At 38.1% G+C, this 19,637-nt stretch overlaps 1 protein-coding gene across 1 annotated transcript in view; it reads right to left on the bottom strand.

Annotated features, from left to right (window-relative positions):
* The window catches only part of LOC150077777 (proton-coupled zinc antiporter SLC30A2-like), a 119,380-nt gene that overhangs the window by 46,574 nt on the left and 53,169 nt on the right, over positions 1-19,637 (bottom strand). Inside the window, exons 2-4 of the mRNA XM_090384298.1 lie at positions 17,298-17,339; positions 11,314-11,473; positions 3,104-3,215 (exon numbers count right to left, since the gene is read on the bottom strand). Of these exons, the coding sequence (XP_090240424.1) occupies positions 3,104-3,215; positions 11,314-11,473; positions 17,298-17,323 (298 nt within the window). The 5' untranslated portion in view covers positions 17,324-17,339. The remainder of the gene's footprint in view (positions 1-3,103; positions 3,216-11,313; positions 11,474-17,297; positions 17,340-19,637) is intronic.

Raw genomic sequence — 19,637 nt, 5'->3', positions numbered from 1 at the left:
TGTCGATGCAAAATATTCATTTAGTTTGTTAGCTACCTGAGCAGGATCATCAACAGTTGAACCATCGATATCAAGTGGACCAATCTGATTCATCCCCTTCCTTCTAGAGTTTACGTAAGTAAAGAACTCTTTGATGTTTTTCTTTGCATCCTTTGCCAAGGATTTCTCGTAATCGGCCTTCGCCTGCCTAACCTCCTTCGTAACTTGGTTACAGATCAACTTGTATCTATCATAGGCTTCTGGGTCATGTGTCAATTTGTATGTATCCCATGCATTTTTCTTCTCTGCCATATGCCTCATTAGTTCGTCTGACATCCATTTAGTCCTAAACCTTGAACAATATTTCTTAGTTGGTATGTAAAGCCTAGTAGCTTCCAAGATAAGTTCTTTGAATGCCTCCCATTTTGAATTTGCTGTTGGTAACATCATCAGTTGATCCCACTGTATAGAATTTAAATACTGTCTCAGTCCACCGTAGTCACCTTTACGAAAGCAATACCCCTTCCCTTTACCCTTAATGGTAGTTACCTCTTGGAGTAAATTCCACTTCAGAACACTGATCACTGCCACCTAGTGGTTCATTTATCTGCAGATTCTTAATGCATGAAGAATCACTACTGATAATCAAATCAAGAGTATTACTCCCTCTAGTTGCCTCCCGAACATGCTGATGTAGAAAACAATCATCCAATAAATCCACAAAAGCAATAGTGTGTGAGTGACCAGCCCTCAAATTCCAGTCAATATCTGGGAGATTAAAATCCCCCATAATAAGACTCTGATTTACTGGCCCACTATTTCTCTGTACAGTTTCTTATTATACTCAACAGAGTCATTAGGCCTATAGCACACTCCTACTCTCAATTTTGATCTCCCAATGCTTATGTCACACCAAACTGACTCGACACTGCACTGTCCAGCGATGTCGACTTGCTTCACTTCCTTGGATTTTGTGTTTCTTAACTAATAGCATAACCTTCCTCCCTTCCTATCCTGTCTATCCTTTCTGTAGACATTGTACTCCCCAAATTCCAGTTCTGCATTCCTTATACCTGTGTGACACCACGTCTCTGAAATCCCAACAATATCTGTCTTTGATGTTTTGAGCAATACCTCAAATTCATTTACTAGACTCCTAGCATTGGTGTACACACAAGTATACATGCACCTGCTCTTCCTCTTAGTCACCCTAACACAACCCATGTGTTTACTTGTACCCCAATGATTCCCAGCAGTCTCTGAAATATCCTGCATCTTATTTTCCAGGCTGCTGCTCATTCCAATAGAAGCAGTGCAAGAATCACTTTCTCCTCTGCCAGTGGCTACTGTTAGTCTATTAGTCCTTGTATCCCCCAATCTAGCAGTTTTCCAACCGTCCTAACACTGCCTCGATAGCATCAGCAAACATTCTTGCACCCTTTCTATTTAAGTGTATCCCATCCCTGTAGAAGCAGTCTCCTGTTAACAAGTACAGACCAGGCTGAAAAAAAAAATTCTATCCCTTGAGCCCTGCACAATCTTTCCAGGGCCAAATTGATCGACAGGGCTCTCATCATATACTCCCTCCTATCGTGTCTGGGCAGAATTGCAGACACTTTCAAATTCAACCCTAATTCACGGCTTTTTTTTCAGTGACCTGTACTTGTTAAGTAATTCCGCCAGTCTCCTACTCTTAATATCATTAGGGCCAACGTGTACAACTATATCTCCTTTTGTGCCCTTAAAAGATGATATCCGCTCTACAACGTCATCAACTTTTCCCCCTGGCAGACATACCCTGGTCCTGTTCCACCTATCCTTTTTACAAAGCATGTTTCCCGTTTCCCTGACAATAGAGTCACCAACAACTACTAGTTCCTTTGGGACCAGTGCATTCTGCCTTGGGGGCTGCCGCTGTGTTGCGCGATGACCAAGTGCCAGCTCTGGCATTAGTGTGGGCAACTGAGAGCTTGATGGGCCCCTCACTTGTAATCCTTCGAGGGCATCCACTCTGTCCTTCAAGCTCTCATATAGGCCCATAACAATGCTCAGTTGACACCTGATTTCCTTACACTCCTTGCATCACGCACATACAAAGACATCCCCCATGGCAGTATCATGTCCCATACCTGACTGCTCCACAAACATCAAGCAAATAGTGCATCTTAAAAGGCTGTGATTTAGAGGGCAACTGCCCCCCTCAGTTCTCTGAGCCACAGCATTCCCATTAGCTTGAGCCTTTTGCTTTGCTGCTCTAGTTTGAGTCATGATTTTGATTTACTTTCAATAAAAATTTCAATTTCAGTACAAAATTAAATCCTAAACTTGTATCCCAACACAGTTATAACGCTATATTTATGTTTCAGTAACGAGTGGTATCTACGAAATCCCTTTATATAACTTCCATATCAAGTTAGTATTAATTATTTATTTTTACTAATTATTTATATTACATAACCTAAGTGGTTATATGTATAGTTAAAAGTACAATTTAATTGCCAACGAAGTTCGACAAGATTAATAGATTTTACTGATTAATTTTCGCTTAGCAATGGTGGCTATTTACGATCGGTAAACACATGGATTTGATACCCTTTCCGATACTAAGTAATACCTACAAAATCTCTATCTAAGTTAGTTTAAACTTAAGTACCGTAAATAGGAATATAAAGCTACTCTAGAAAATAAGTTAATGTCAATTTAAACTAATAAAGCAGAAAATAAATCAGAAAAAACTTCTGTTCCAAGAGCAGCAGAAAGGCACGTCCGCACAGGCAACCCTCGTTCTTCCACTCCAATTTATGACCCAAGTCTCACAGCTGTAGAAGACTGCTGGTTTTGAAGTGATGTTGTGTAGTATTAATTTCATTCAATTGTCGTTTGTTTTCCGAAGTGGCGTTTAAATCATGCCATTCGTTTTATATTTTTGTAATTTAAAAATTTTTATAAGCTACTAAATTCAATTTAATATCAACAGAAAAAACATCAATTGTACATGTGGGGGAAAAAATATCAATTGTACATGAGGGGAAAAAACAAAAAACCCAAATCATTTGGATGTTTATCTTTACCGACTATCCTATCATAAAATAAATCTGAATATATTTTAAAATTTAATACTTGCCTACAGCTTCCCCTATCATAAATAAAAGACAGAGGACACTGGCAAAAATGAGTCTACGTCTGGCTTGCCTATCAACTCCATTCTCTCTCTGACTGTGACAGTGAGATGCACTCTGAAACACATATGGCAAAGAATAAGTTGAAATAAAATAAAGAAAAATATTCACATTACTGAATACTACAAAAATTCTAAATGCAGAAATATTTGTCACTCATCATGGTAAGAGAGGAAATTGAAAGTTTTCAGAAGGAGATGCACACAGTTGGCATTAGCAGAGGCATACGATGCAAGAAAGCAAGCTTATACAACATCAGCCAAAAAAAAAAAGAAAGACTTCACCCCCTCCATTCATTCAAATACCTGTCCAGCTCAGCCATAAATTTATTTAGGCTATCAAATCTTCCACAACAAGGAATGGAAGTCTGTTCCACCAACCAACTACCCACTGGCTAAAGGCAAATTTCCACACATTTATCCTACATCTGTCTTTCCTCAATTTGAAATTATGCCCTCTCAGGTGATTATTCTGCACGAGAAGAAGAATCCCATCAGCATTGAGCATGCTCAAACCATTCAAGGCTTTATACATCTCTATCAGATCACCTTGCTGGTGCCTAGTCCCCAGACACTAATTTGCAAAACTTAAGCCTTTCTTCGTAACATCAACCCTTTGTTTCATTCACTAATCGTGTTACCCTTCTCTACACTTATTCCAACAGCTCAACATCAATCTTAAAATAAGGCCTCCAAACCTGTATACAGTACTCAAGGTGTGCCCTGACAATTGCCTTATACAAGGGGATATTCACCTCCTTATCTCTGCTAGAAAAATTCCTGTATATCAATGACAAGACACCATGAGCTACTCTTGTAGACTATCTGCACTGCTCAGAAAACTTCATATCTGCCTGCACAATTACCCCCAGGTCCTTCACATTCTCTACCACTGTCAATATAGGTACTACAGAGTTGATATGTTACTCTGGGGTTATTGCTTCCCATATGTAGTACTTACATTTGTTAATGTTGAACTTCATTTGCAACCTCTCAACCCATCTGCTCAACTTTTCTAGATCCTGTTGCAGGAGCATACTATCTGCATATTAACAACTCTGCCAACCTTCATATGGTCTACAAACTTGGACATTAAGCTTGATATACCATCATCAATATCATTTATAAATACAGAAAACAATGGATCCAACACTAAACCCTGAGGGACTCCACTAATAACATTTTAATCCACAAAGATCAGTGTCCATTGATTACCACTATCTTCTCCCACTCAACCATCCCTTTATCCATAGCAGCAATTTGCATCCAATGCCACACTGCTCCAATTTGTGCAGCAGTATCAAAAGCCTTTCTAAGATTTAGGACCTGAGATATGCAGGATCATCTAGACAAGACTTCAGTTATAGCTCAGACACAGCATGGTTTAATTAAGAGAAAGTCTGACCAATTTTATTGGATACTATGATGCAGTCACAAAAGGACTGGATGCAGGGAATAACAGGGAACTGTTGCACATGGAAGACTGCTGCACAAATTGGAGCAATGTGGCAAATTGTTTCTAAGGATAAAGGGATGGTTGAGTGGCAGAAGACAGAGTGGTAATTAATGGACACTGCTCATCGTGGACTAATGTTATTAGTGGAGTCCCTCAGGGTTCAGTGTTGGGTCCATTGTTTTCTGTATTTATAAATAATAGTGATGATGTTATATCAAGCTTAATGTCCACATTGGCAGACGATACAAAGATTGGCAGGGTTGTTAAGGATGCTACTGATGCTATGCTGCTGCAACAGGATCTGTAAAGGTTGAGCAGATGGGCTGAGAGGTGGCAAATGAAGTTTAACATTAACAAATGTAAAGTACTACATATGGGAAACAGCAACCCCAGAGCAACGTATCAACTCTGTGGTACTACACCGACAGTGGTAGAGAATGTAAAGGACCTGGGGGTAATTGTGCAGGCAGATATGAAGTTTTCTGAGCAGTGCAGATAGTCTACAAGAATAGCTCATGGCATCTAATCAATGATATACAGGAATTTTTCTAGCAGGGATAGGGAGGTGATTATTCCCTTGTATAAGGCAATGGTCAGGCCGCACCTTGAGTACTGTATACAGGTCTGAAGGCCTCATTTCAAGAAAGATGTAGAGCTGCTGGAACGAGTACAGAGAAGGGCAACAAGGTTAGTGAACGGAACGAAGGTTGCTCTTACGAAGAAAGGCTCAAGTTTTGCAAATTAGTGTCTGGAGACTAGGCACCGGCAGGGTGATCTGATAGAGGTGTACAAAGCCTAGAATGGTTTGAGCATGCTCAATGCTGATGGGATACTGCCTCTTGCTCAGAATAATCACCCGAGAGGGCATAAATTCAAATTGAGGAAAGACAGATATAGGATAGATGTGCGGAAATTTACCTTTAGCCAGCGGATAGTTGGTTGGTGGAACAGACTTCCATCCCTTGTTGTGGAAGTTGATAGCCTAAATAAATTTAAGGCTCAGCTGGACAGGTATTTCGGAAGAACGGAAAGGTGAAGTGGAAGGTTTTTTTTTTTTTGGTTGATGCTGCATAAGCTTGCTTTCTTGCATCACATGCCTCTACTAATGCTAATAACTTTGATATTATATATTTGGATCTTAGAAAGGCTTTTGATACTGTTGCACATGGAAGACTGCTGCACAAATTGGAGCAGTATGGCATTGGAGGCAAATTGCTGCTATGGATAAAGAGATGGTGAGAGGGAGAAGACACAGTGGTAATCAATGGACACTGCGCTCATTGGGGACTAATGTTATTAGTGGAGTCCCTCAGGGTTCAGTGTTGGGTCCTTTGTTGTTTTCTGTATTTATAAATGATATTGATGATGGTATATCAAGCTTAATGTCCAAGTTTCAGATGATACAAAGGTTGGCAGGGTTGTTAAGGGCACTACTGACAGTATTCTGCTGCAACAGGATTTGAAAAGGTTGAGGAGATGGGCTGAGAGGTGGCTATTTGTTTTGTTTGTTTGTTATTTGGTTTTTAGGAGCATTAGCAACTAAGGCCATATTGCTCCGGGGATATGCAGTGGTCATTCTCTGACCTTTCCGCATCTTCCATATTTGGTGGTCATGGGCTCGAACCCTGGTCTAATCAAGAAGCGTGTGCTACGAACTGCTGCTCCTGCCCACCTGGCTACGGAGGTGCCCCGAGAGGTGGCAAATGAAGTTTAACATTGACAAACTTTAAGTACTACATATGGGAAACAGCAACCCCAGAGCAACGTATCAACTCTGTGGTACTACACCGACAGTGGTAGAGAATGTAAAGGACCTGGGGGTAATTGTGCAGGCAGATATGAAGTTTTCTGAGCAGTGCAGATAGTCTACAAGAATAGCTCATGGCATCTAATCAATGATATACAGGAATTTTTCTAGCAGGGATAGGGAGGTGATTATTCCCTTGTATAAGGCAATGGTCAGGCCGCACCTTGAGTACTGTATACAGGTCTGAAGGCCTCATTTCAAGAAAGATGTAGAGCTGCTGGAACGAGTACAGAGAAGGGCAACAAGGTTAGTGAACGGAACGAAGGTTGCTCTTACGAAGAAAGGCTCAAGTTTTGCAAATTAGTGTCTGGAGACTAGGCACCGGCAGGGTGATCTGATAGAGGTGTACAAAGCCTAGAATGGTTTGAGCATGCTCAATGCTGATGGGATACTGCCTCTTGCTCAGAATAATCACCCGAGAGGGCATAAATTCAAATTGAGGAAAGACAGATATAGGATAGATGTGCGGAAATTTACCTTTAGCCAGCGGATAGTTGGTTGGTGGAACAGACTTCCATCCCTTGTTGTGGAAGTTGATAGCCTAAATAAATTTAAGGCTCAGCTGGACAGGTATTTCGGAAGAACGGAAAGGTGAAGTGGAAGGTTTTTTTTTTTTTGGTTGATGCTGCATAAGCTTGCTTTCTTGCATCACATGCCTCTACTAATGCTAATAACTTTGATATTATATATTTGGATCTTAGAAAGGCTTTTGATACTGTTGCACATGGAAGACTGCTGCACAAATTGGAGCAGTATGGCATTGGAGGCAAATTGCTGCTATGGATAAAGAGATGGTGAGAGGGAGAAGACACAGTGGTAATCAATGGACACTGCGCTCATTGGGGACTAATGTTATTAGTGGAGTCCCTCAGGGTTCAGTGTTGGGTCCTTTGTTGTTTTCTGTATTTATAAATGATATTGATGATGGTATATCAAGCTTAATGTCCAAGTTTCAGATGATACAAAGGTTGGCAGGGTTGTTAAGGGCACTACTGACAGTATTCTGCTGCAACAGGATTTGAAAAGGTTGAGGAGATGGGCTGAGAGGTGGCTATTTGTTTTGTTTGTTTGTTATTTGGTTTTTAGGAGCATTAGCAACTAAGGCCATATTGCTCCGGGGATATGCAGTGGTCATTCTCTGACCTTTCCGCATCTTCCATATTTGGTGGTCATGGGCTCGAACCCTGGTCTAATCAAGAAGCGTGTGCTACGAACTGCTGCTCCTGCCCACCTGGCTACGGAGGTGCCCCGAGAGGTGGCAAATGAAGTTTAACATTGACAAACTTTAAGTACTGCATATGGGAAACAGTAACCCCAGGGTAATGTATCAAATCTGTGGTACTACACTGACAGTGCTAGAAAATGAAAAGAACCTGGGGATAATTGTGCAGGCAGACATGAAGTTTTCTCAGCAGTGCAGACTGCCTGCAAGAGTAGCTCATGGTGCCTTGTCAATGATATATAGGAATTTTTCTAGCAGGAAAAAGGAGATAATTAATTGCTTATATAAGGCAATGGCCAGGCCAGGCCACACCTAGAGTACTGTATACGGGTCTGGAGGCCTCATTTCAAGAAGGATGTAGAGCTGCTGGAACAAGTACAGAGAAGGGCAAGATTAGTGAATGGAACAAAGGGTTGCTCTTATGAAGAAAGGGCTTAAGTTTTGCAAATTATTGTCTGGAGACAAGGCACCAGCAAGATGATCTTACAGAGGTGTATAAAGCCTTGAATGATTTGAGCATGCTCAATGCTGATGGGATTCTTCCTCTTGCTCAGAATAATCACCTGAGAGGGCATAAATTCAAATTGAGGAAAGTTGTTGCTATTTGATTTTTTAGGAGCATTAGCAACTAAGGCCATATTGCTCTGGGGATATACGGTGTTCATTCCATTACCTTTCCGCATCCTCCTTATTTGGTGGTGACAGCTCGAACCCTGGTCTAATCAAGAAGCATGTGGTACACACTGCTGCTCCTGTCCACGGAGGCGCCTTGAGGAAAGACAGATGTAGGATAGATGTGCGGAAACTTGCCTTTAGCCAGCAGGTAGTTGGTTGGTGGAACAGACTTCCATCCCTTGTTGTGGAAGTTGATAGCCTAAATAAATTCAAGGCTCAGAGCTGGACAGGTATTTGGAACAAACGGAGGGATGAAGTGGAAGTTTTTTTTTGCCTGATGCTGCATAAACTTGCTTTCTTGTAACACATGCCTTTACTAATGCTAAAGATCCAAATATATGATATCAAAGTTATTTCCTGCATCCAGTTGCTTTGTGACCACATCATAGTATCCAATCAAATTGGACAGACAATACTTCCCCTTAACAAAACCATGTTGTGTCCAAGCTATAACTGAAGTCTTGTCTAGATGATCCTGCAGTGCTTCTTTAACCAGTGCCTCCATTAATTTCCTTGGAACAGAAGTTAAACTAACAGGTCTATAATTACTTGTCACCCTGTGATCCTCCTTTGTGAACTGGGGTCACATTTTCACATCTCCAGTCCATGGGTACCTCCCCTGAGTAGAAGGAAGCTCTCATAATTATGACTAAGGGTTTGCTTACTTCCTTTGCTGCCTACTGGATAGATCACATCCACCCCAGGCATCTTTATGTTTATCTTCAACAATTTCTATCCTCTCAGTTATTACAAAATCATCTAGCTCACTGCCAAAGTTTAGTTCACCTCTGGCATTCCCCTCCCTGAATAACTCCTCATGTGTGAATGTAGATGCAAAATACTCATTTACTTTGTTAGCCTCCCGAGCTGGATCATCAACAGTTGAACCATCAATATCCAGTGGACCAATCTGATTTATCCCCTTCCTTCCACAGTTTACATAAGTAAAGAACTCTTTGCTGTTTTTATTTGCATCCTTTGCGAAAGATCTCTCATATTCTGCCTTTGCCTGCCTAATCTCCTTTGTGACTTGGTTACAGAACAGCTTATATCTATCATAGGCTTCCACGTCACCCATTAATTTATAGGTATCCAATGCATTTTTCTTCTGTCACATGTCTAATTAGTACATCTGACATTCATTTAGGCCTAAATCTAGAACAATGTCTTAGTTGGCATGAGAAGCCTAGTAGCTTCCAAGATTAATTCATTGAATGCTTCCCATTTTGAGTTTGCTGTTGGTAACACCAGTTTGTCCCACCATATAGAATTTAAATACTGTCAGACTACCGTAATCACCTTTACGAAAGCAAAAACCCTTCCCTTTACCACTGATGGTAGTTACCTCTGAGTAAATCCCACTTCAGCACACTGATCACTGCCACCTAGTGGTTACTTTATCTGCGATTTTTAATGTATGAAGAATCACTACTGATAATCAAATCAAGAGTATTACTGTCTCTAGTTTCCTCCTGAACATGCTGATGTAGAAAACAATCATCCAATAAATCCACAAAAGCCTTGCTAGTGTGCGAGTGGCCAATTCACAAATTCCAGTCAATATCTTGGAAATTAAAATTTCCCATTATAAGACACTCTGATTTACTGGTCCACTATTTCCCTGTACAGTTTCTGATTATACTCCAAGTCATTAGGCTAATAACACTCCAACTCTCAATTTTGATCACCCAATGATTATGTCACACTAAACTGACTAGCCACTGCACCTTCCAGCGATATCAACTGGCTACACTTCCTTGGATTTTGTTTTTCTTAAACAATAGCATAACGACTCCTCCCTTCCTATCCTGTCTATCCTTGTACGCATTGTACTCCCCAAATTCCAGTTCTGCATTCCTTATATCTGTGTGACACCACCTGATATCCCAACAATATCTGCCTTTGATGTTTTGAGCAACACCTCAAATATATCAAATTTATTTACCAAACTCCTAGCATTGGTGTATACACGTGCCTGTTCTTATTCTTAGCTATCCTAACACAACCATGTGTTTACTTGTACCACAATGACTCCCAGCAGTCACTGAAATACCCTGAATCTTGTTTTCCAGGCTGCTGCTCATTCCGATAGAAGCAGTGCAAGAATCACTTTCACCTTTGCCAGTGGCTACTGGCAATCTATTAGTCCATATATCCCCCAATCTAGCAGTTTTTGGACCCACCTGACACTGCCTCGATAGCATCAGCAAATATTCTTGCACCCTTCTATTTAAGTGTATCCCATCCCTGTAAGAGCATTCTCTCCTATTAACAAGCACAGACCAGATTGCGGAAAATTCTACCCATCGAGCTTTGCACAATCTCTCCAGGGCCTAATGATTGACAAGGCTCTCATCATATACTCCCTCCTATCATGTCTAGACAGAATTGAAGACACTTTCAAATTCAACCCAAATTCAAGGCTTTTTTCAACAGTGACCTGTACTTGTTAAGTAAAAAGAACAGTTAAAAGAACACTTTCATACAACAATGAACAGATAATGATAATTGATGTTTAGCATTGCAATTAGAAATCAATTTACACTGGATGTTGTTTTCCTATGTAGGATATCAAATTTGTTAATCTATCTATTATTGTGATTCAAAGGAATTTTACTTTTCAAGATAAAAAAAAACCTACCCTTGGAATGAGAGAATACCAATAATAGTGATAAATTCGTGAGGTTGCAACAATTAATATTCAATCTAAACCAACTTCAATGGAAACAAACTTCTGAGAAGAGAGGCATGTAGGTTTTCTACAATATTGTTTTTTTTTTTTTTTTTTTGTGTGTAAATAAAAAAAATAAATTCTGCTGGCAGAAATTCTTTATAGGACACTTAATTCAACCCCCCCCACCCAAGAAACCTGGTAACAGAAATACGCATAATTGATATTATTTCTGGATGAAAGATTTTTCAGAGCTGAAAAATCAAGTAAATAACTGTTTATTCTAAATATTGTTCTTAACTTATTATTACATAAATACACCTACCAGCCTGCGTATTCTTTCTATATCAGTAGGAATGTTACCATTGTCACCAATAATTCCATTCTGACAGCAATCATCAGGATGCTTACCATGACAGCAATAAATAATAGCATTTTCTTTAGACACTATTGATTCGTACGTATCAAAGTTATCAGAGAGAGTTCTGAAAATAAAATCAGAAACAATCATTAGTTAATTCAGAGGTCACAAAGGCAAGAAACTTTTTTTCTTAAAAAGCTCGTTTCTTTGTATTTTTCTAATGTTCATAACACAATCAATGAACACCACAAATAAACTTATCTGATTAGAGTAGTCTCTTATGAAAAACCTATTTAAAGAGTGTGAAAATAAGAAATGCTAAATGGAGACTATGCTGGTAAAGCATGGCCAAGAGGAAAGGGAAACAATAACCAAACAGTTACTCCAAAGCAGGTTAACACTGGATTATGTTAGTAAATGGCAGAATTGAGACTGAAAACAAAGATAAAAAAATCATATCTGCACAGATAATTTTTTTGAATTTAGATCTGTGTAGTAGTACAGATGATCTACTGAAGCAGGGTAAACTAGAAAGAACTGTCTGGAGAACTAAGGGGGTGACCAAATGGTTAATTAATTACCCACAAAGAAAACTTATGTAAATAATGTACACTGCAGATGTAATTTAAGTGTCCTCTAAAGGTAAGATGCTTGTGGAAAATTATTGCACTACAAGTGTCATTACTTGAAAAAGTGGGTCCCAAAGCAAAGTTTAGTGTAGGCCCCCTGAAAATTTGTTTTGGTAAAAATAAGAAAATCCTTAAAACAATTCCTTAATTTTTCTAGAAGCAGCCGCTATACCAATACCATTTCACCTCTACTCACTGAAGTTTCGCTTGTGCTGTGTAGCTAGCTAACAATAAACAGGCTTCTTGTGAAAAAAAAAAAAATTGTTCATAAACATAGTAAATTTTATCATAAACATAACTAAAAAAAAAAAAAAACACCTTTCATTTTTAACTCAATTTTTTTTTTTCTATTTTGGGCAGGAAGGCAGTGGGCCCCAATGCACCACATTGGCATAGTTATGCCACTGTGTACTACCACTGCCTAAAACTTAACTTATTACCACTTGGACAACCTGAAGGAAATAAAGTTCATATATTCTTCAATATTTTTCTGGAAGGCTATTGCTAACATTAATTAGAACTTTCATGAAAATACAAAGATAAAGAAATATCTGTTGATTATAGTTTCATTCTATTGAAAGAATCAGTCCTGCTCAAGTTACATGTCCCTCGTGAACAACAAGATTACAGTTTATCCATTTTAGCTATCAATGTAGTAGTGACACGCTCTACATTAAAATAGCCTTTTAGAATCATGAAAGTACACATTGCTTGGTGAGACAAGCTCATTTCTTTGGGATACATGCTTTTTATCTTATCTTTCAGAATTTAAGTTTGCAAATCCAAAAAAACTCCAAAGAATGAGCTGCAATGGAGAAAAGGTCATCTCAGCAAGCTATGTACTCTGTACAATTGTCTAAAATCACCTCTAAATCAATTCAGAGTAGTGTTTACAAGTACATTGTAATTCCTGCATATATTTTTGCATGCACACTTTTGACATAGTGGAGAAACAGTACAGCTAGTGAAGTCAGGTTCATCTAAGAAGAGAAATTAAAATAAGAGAAAGGCATTCAAGGATGAGTGGGAAAAGTCTGATTGGAAAAGTGCAAAGAATATATAAATTCAATGGAAAGAGGGGGGGGGCAGCAAAATTCCTCTGAAGAAAAGTCATTGAAAACAATGTGTGTAAAAATGAAATGGGCATTAATTTGGAAAATCAGTTTCCTTTGGAAGGAAAGAATCAATGTGCTAACATTATTAACTACAAGCTCTTGAGAGCAAGGTCATCTTGAGAAAGAATAAGACACCTTAGTGGATAAAAAATTGACTTTTGAGTAGGTTGGTAAGTATCAGATATCTTTCATCATTCACCCTATTTTTAGGGTTTTGAAAAGACAAAAGTGGGGAGAATACAAGAAGTGCAAACCTCTTCTTCCTATGGAATCAAGTTAGATAATGTAATTGTTTCTGCATGCATTAGATGGAGAAGAATGAACTTTGAAAATTCCATATACTGTTTTAGCCTTTTCAACACTGAAAGTCAAGACTTTCTCATCCTCCATGTTTTAATGCCAATGGGCAGGGCAATGCAAAGGTACTTAGGGGCCCAGATGCAAAAGGGATTAAGAAGCCTCATTTATTCATGTTGAGACTTTTATGGCTCCCTTGATTGGAGAGCCTGAGATCGGGCGCCCTGGTATGGCACATCCAATACACCCCCATTTACACGGCCTTGCCAACAGGATTTAAAATGCATAGTAAATGTAATGGTTAATGCTCACAGCCAAACAATTGCGCTATTTGTAAATAAAATACATCATACTCTTAATAATTTCGAAGAAGCCAAATTAGAATGTTATTTTATAATTTCAAAGTTCTAACTTCATATACCAACACAGAAATTTAGTTTCAGAGAATTGTCAATAGAGACTGGCCTGTTATCTGATGAGACTAGTAAGTCCCAAAAAAAAAAAAAAAAGTCTATCACAGTTGTCTTATCTTTTAAATCACTCTTTTGTTGATGTTACCTTTTAAAAGTAATGCAAAAAATAACAATTCATGGTAGCATGACATTAATTCTGGTATGGGTATTAAGGAACCATTGCATTTACAAGGAAGGGGGCTTAAAAAAAAAAAAAAAAAAAAAAATTTATATTCACCCAGAAGTAGTTGTGACAGAAAGATGAAATTTATTTGATACCTTATTCTCTATAGCAACTACACTAGTTCTGTTTTTGATCTGAAAATATTTTTTCTTTGCAGTGCTGAATGAAATGAAGTGTCACAATGGATAACATGGAATACAGATCAGTGATTCAATTCACTCTTTCAAGCAAGGGAAAACATCCAAAACAATCCATGAAGAAATTGTTACTGTTTATGGAGAAGACTGCCCAGGTTAGTGTCATTGAATATTGGTATAAACCATTCAGATGTGGAACCTCTGTGCAGGATGAAGAAATCCCAGGATGCCCAATTGTTGTAACAATAAAGTGTTGCAAAAATTGAGGCATTAATCCTGGTAGATCACCATATTAGCATTACAGAACTAACTGCAGAGCTCCAAATTAGAATAGGATTTGTGGAGAATATCATCCATCAACAGTTGCATATGACTAGTGTCTGCCTGCTCCATGATAATGCACCTGAACATTCAACCTTGTGATTCCATCCTCTTTCCTGCCCTGAAGTCCTTTCTTTGTGGAAAACACTTTGCTGCTGATTTCTGCTGCCAAGTCATGGTTTGAAGACAGGCAGAAGACTTCTACAAAACTGGCCTGAAAAAGTGTATTGAGAGGTGGCAATAATGTGTCATTTTGTCTGGTGACAATGTTAAAAGTGTAATACACTGTTTCAATCTTATCACAACTACTTATGGGCATATACAAAATTTTTTTTTTTAACTCCATATGCAGTACTTTGCATTTGTCAATTGCAAACTTCAGTTGCCATGTCTCAGCCCATCTGCCCAACTTTTCCAGATCCTGTTGCAGCAGCATACTGCCATTACTGTTATTAACAACTGTGCCAACCTTTGTATCATCTGAAAACTTTGACATACGTAGCCCAGTGGTCAGGACCGAGAGTGTATAGCACGCATTCCTTGAGTGGACTGGGGTTCAAGCCTGTGACTACTAAATACGATAAATATTTGTATTGACAATTTATTGTCAACTCTGACTTGGTTGTCGTGCCAGAGTATAAACAGAAAATTATTTTTTTTATTAAGCTTGATATACCTTCATCAATATCATTGATGAATATACAAAACAACAATGGGCCCAACACCGAACCCTGAGGGACACCACTAATAACATTAGTCCACAGAATGCAGCACATAATTCAGAGTGCCAATATTAAGCAGTTATTAATTTCACATGCCTTTCCTTTTACAGCTCTCGTTTATTGTCTGCTTAAATGATGTTCCATGATGTATGTGCATGAAATGGCACTCAAGTAATGCATAAACGTGATACCAAACATGATAAAAAAACAGAGAGAGATCTGTAAACTTAATTTCAAGAACAATATAGACCCCTGAAAGGAAACAAGTTTAGTTGTAGCTACAATGGGATAATTCTACAGAGAAGTTTATCTACACATTCCAAAATGAAGACCACTTGATGTTGGTGGTTCAACTGTTGATCCTGCTCAGATAGCTGAAAGACTAAGTATTTGGCATCTACATTTACACGTAATTCTGTCCTCCCTTCCTTACAGGAATTCTGTAAGGAAGGGAGGACAGAAGCTTACTAAACTAACAGTGAGCTAAATGATTTTGTAACAACAGAGAAAAGTGGAGGACATAAAAGATGGTTTGTTTGTTTGTTATTTGGTTTTTAGGAGCATTAGCAACTAAGGCCATATTGCTCCGGGATATGCAGTGATCATTCCCTGACCTTTCCGCATCTTCCATATTTGGTGGTCACGGGCTTGAACCCCAGTCTAATCAAGAAGAGTGTACTACGCACTGCTGCTCCTTCCAACCTGGCTACGGAGGCACCGGCGGAGCAGATGGTCTATCCAGTTGTATTGAAAGAGGCAGCGAAGGAAGTAAGCAAACCCTTATCTGTAATTATGAGAGCATCCTTAGATTCAGGGGAGGTCCCCATGAACTGGAGATGGGGAAATGTATCCCCAATTCACAAAGGGAGTTTAACAGGTGATGCAAATAATTATAGACCTGTTAGTTTAACTTCTGTTGCAGGGAAAATAAATGGAATCACTGGCTAAAGATGCATTGCAGGATCACTTAGACAAGACTGCAGTAATAGATCAGACACAGCATTGATTTGTTAAAGGGAAGCCTTGTCTGACAAATTTGATTGCATACTATGTGGTAACAAAAGGAACTGGATGCAAAACATAATTCTGATATCATATACTTAGATTTCAGGAAAGCTTTTGATGCTGTTGCACATGGGAGACTGCTGTACAAATTGGAGCAGTATGGCCATTAAGGGCAAGTTGCTGCAAATGATAAAGGGTCGGTCGAGTGGGAGACAGCAGAGAGGTAATAAATGGACACTGTTCTACGTGGAACAATGTTCTTAGTGGAGAACCATAGGGTTCTGGTGCTGGGCCCACTGTTTTGTGTATTTATCAATGAAGGTATATCAGGCTTCATCTCCAAGTTTGCAGATGATTAAGGTTGGCAGGGTTGTTAATGACAGTATGCTACTGCAACAGGATCTAGAAAAGTTAAATTGTTTCAATGTGTTTGTGGGCTATTTTTTAAATTTCAATATTTTGGTAGTAACATTTATTAATGAAGCAAATATTAACCATTGCTTCATTAATTAATTAGTTAATATGAAAGTTGAAAACCTATACCATATACTACATTGTGTAAGTTTAACTTGGCATCTTCAACCTTTTTTTTGCATGCTATTAAAAAGAATAAAGAGATTTTATTAAATTAAATCTAAACATATTCAATATTATAAAAATCATTAATGCAGCACTAGCATAATAAAATGTTATCATTAATGAAATTTACTGATACTATGTTGAACACACAATATACTGAATACTGTACTAGTGAGGAAAGCATAACAATATTGAATTAGAAAAAGTCTCTCAACACCAAAAATCAAGGAAGTGGGTTAAATCAATTTATTCTTTGTTGAACCCTATAAAAAAAATGCATGGCACCTCACAGGACTGGCCATGGGGTCAGAAGAAGAGAGCACTAAAAGCAGAATAACATTGCAAGTGACAGTGTTATAACAGAATTCATTGCAACTAATTATAAAAGATTATTATTTACAAGTAACTTTACACAAAAATTAACAAAATTCAGTTCAACCTTCAAATGACAAGCATCTTGCAATGGATATTAAATTACACTGATAAAAAGAAGCACCAGGTACTCACAGAGGAATCCTTTCATTAGTAGCCATTATTTTTGAGGAGTACCTAAAAAAAATTTAAAAAAAAAAAGATAAGTATTATATGAATTAGTAAATTCAGTAAAATTTAGTTTGCAAAAATAAATTTCTCAAAACTGAAATAATCAATTAAGTATTATTCACATTCAAAATCAGGTATCAAATTTAAGTAGAACTGATCCTGTTTTTTTAAACAAGTGCTAGGGCACTGATACTTAAATACAGGATATCCATGGTTTGAGTCATCCCTATTCAGAGGGCCTCACAAACCAAATTAACAATCGCATTCAAATATGATATCTGGATTTCAATTATGCAGAATGAAAAATATGCATTTGCTGACATTTAAAAGGCGCATTTGCAGTAAATAACTTCTGCCATTATAAATAAAATATTATTGCAAAACAAATACATGCAGAAGTGCTTTTTGTATTAAGGGGGGGGGAGGGTTCTCAAAGGTTATTTCCAATTAAGAAGAAATCATCTGGTATCCCCAAGTGGACCTGTGCTTCCATTTTTGGTTGTAGGAATATGAGTAATAAAGAACTACAATTTTAATGATGATACTAGCATACAAAGAACACCATTTACTTTTGTTCAGCATATCTATCAAAGAACATTTAAGGAACTTTCATCTTATCCTGAAATTTAACTGTGGCATGAAATATTAACCAGAATGTTTATCTGGCAATAAAAGGATTAAACATATTTAATATAATAAATAAATATTAAATTTATATTTTAAAAATTATTTTCTGATAGGGGCCATGTTGAAATCACAGAAAAAAATATTTAGTGGGGAGCTCAGACTCTCCACATACCAAAGCACAAATGGATGCCTACTACTCAACAAACAAATGCTCCCAGGAATGGAATGCCAGAGGTACCTAACCTACAGCTCTTAACCATTAGGTTAAGGGCATGTGGCATTGATATGAGTGACCTTAGCAGGAAGGTCCCCTGGCCAATTGATCCTGAGTGAATCAGAATCTCATCATCACAGAATCATCTTATCAAAGCAGAAGCCAGAGTGTCATGAAGCCAGGCCCCTCAACTACCAGGATCCTCCTTTCTTAACTTCCACAGGTTGTAGCACATAGCAAACACTGGGAACCTCCTCACCATGCACAAGTGCCCACATTGGGGGAATTAAAATCATGTGAACAAGTGATGGATGCTGAAAATTCAACAACCTATTGTAATATCACAACAATTTTTATTGTAATGCAACACAGTTTCTAGAATATTTTCATAGGTGCAGACTTGATTTTTAGATGAAATATATTTAGAACAAGGGGCCAATATAATGCATCCCCCCTCCCAAATTTGGTACAGAGACATTAAGGGCATTCTGAAAATTTCAAATATGAGGCAGAGAAATATCCTCCAAAAATTATTCCGTATACATATTCTACTTCTGTATTGCTTATGAATAGAGAATTCTGCTCTGCTTTTACCCTCCCCACCTCAAAAATATGAAGGCTGGATCTGAAATTGTTATTTAATGCAATGATTTTTTTTTTTATAAAGTCTTGGGGCAGTATCTCTTACCATGGCAGTGTCTATAACACCACAAATCATATCTGTGCAGCAGATATCAGGATCATTGAGTGCTGGAGATAGATTATACCAGTGATGCCTCATGGTTAAAATACAGGTTTGTGTAACAAACTTTTCCCTCCACAGCCAAATAAGTTGCCTGTGGTTATACTTAAAATAAGTAATGCTTTCTATTGTTACTTATTCTCAGTGGGTACCACCACCCAGACAGCCATTTCGGGACTATCCGGCCCTTCAACAGTAGGTAGAGAGGTACCCAATGGTATAACAGTTGATAACCTGGTTGTGAAATAATTCCATAATATGAGAAATGCCATATTGTGGACAGTAGCTAAATACTTAAATTCAGAGCTAAAACTGCAAATTACAATATAAGATGTAAATGCAACGAAGCCACTATAATAACTTTGCTTAATTTACTGTGTAAAAATATGTACATGCACTAACTTATGTTTGTAAATTTCCCTGAGGCTTTAAGCCTTGAATTTTTATTAAGTTGATATACATGATTATGAATTACTTTAATTACTCTATATTCCACTATAAAGCAATAGCTATTCACTCCTGCACCATACAATGCAGGGATGTGACCCACAATGTAATCATGTAATCTCTTATTTGTGTAGCTGGTTGCCAATGGCAAAACTACAAATTCTGGGACCTCCAAGATTCACAACCCCCCCCCCCATGGTGGTATTTGAATGCTGATTGCAATCAGTTGTGCAAACCAAGTGTGGAAAATCTAAGTTCAGTGGTATTTGCACAT

This window comes from Mastigoproctus giganteus, chromosome 11, assembly GCF_048544385.1.
Source record: "Mastigoproctus giganteus isolate SK-2022 chromosome 11, ASM4854438v1, whole genome shotgun sequence".
NCBI lineage: Eukaryota > Metazoa > Arthropoda > Arachnida > Uropygi > Thelyphonidae > Mastigoproctus > Mastigoproctus giganteus.
Note: the sequence above shows the minus strand (reverse complement) of the source record. Positions and strands in the feature narration are given on the sequence as shown.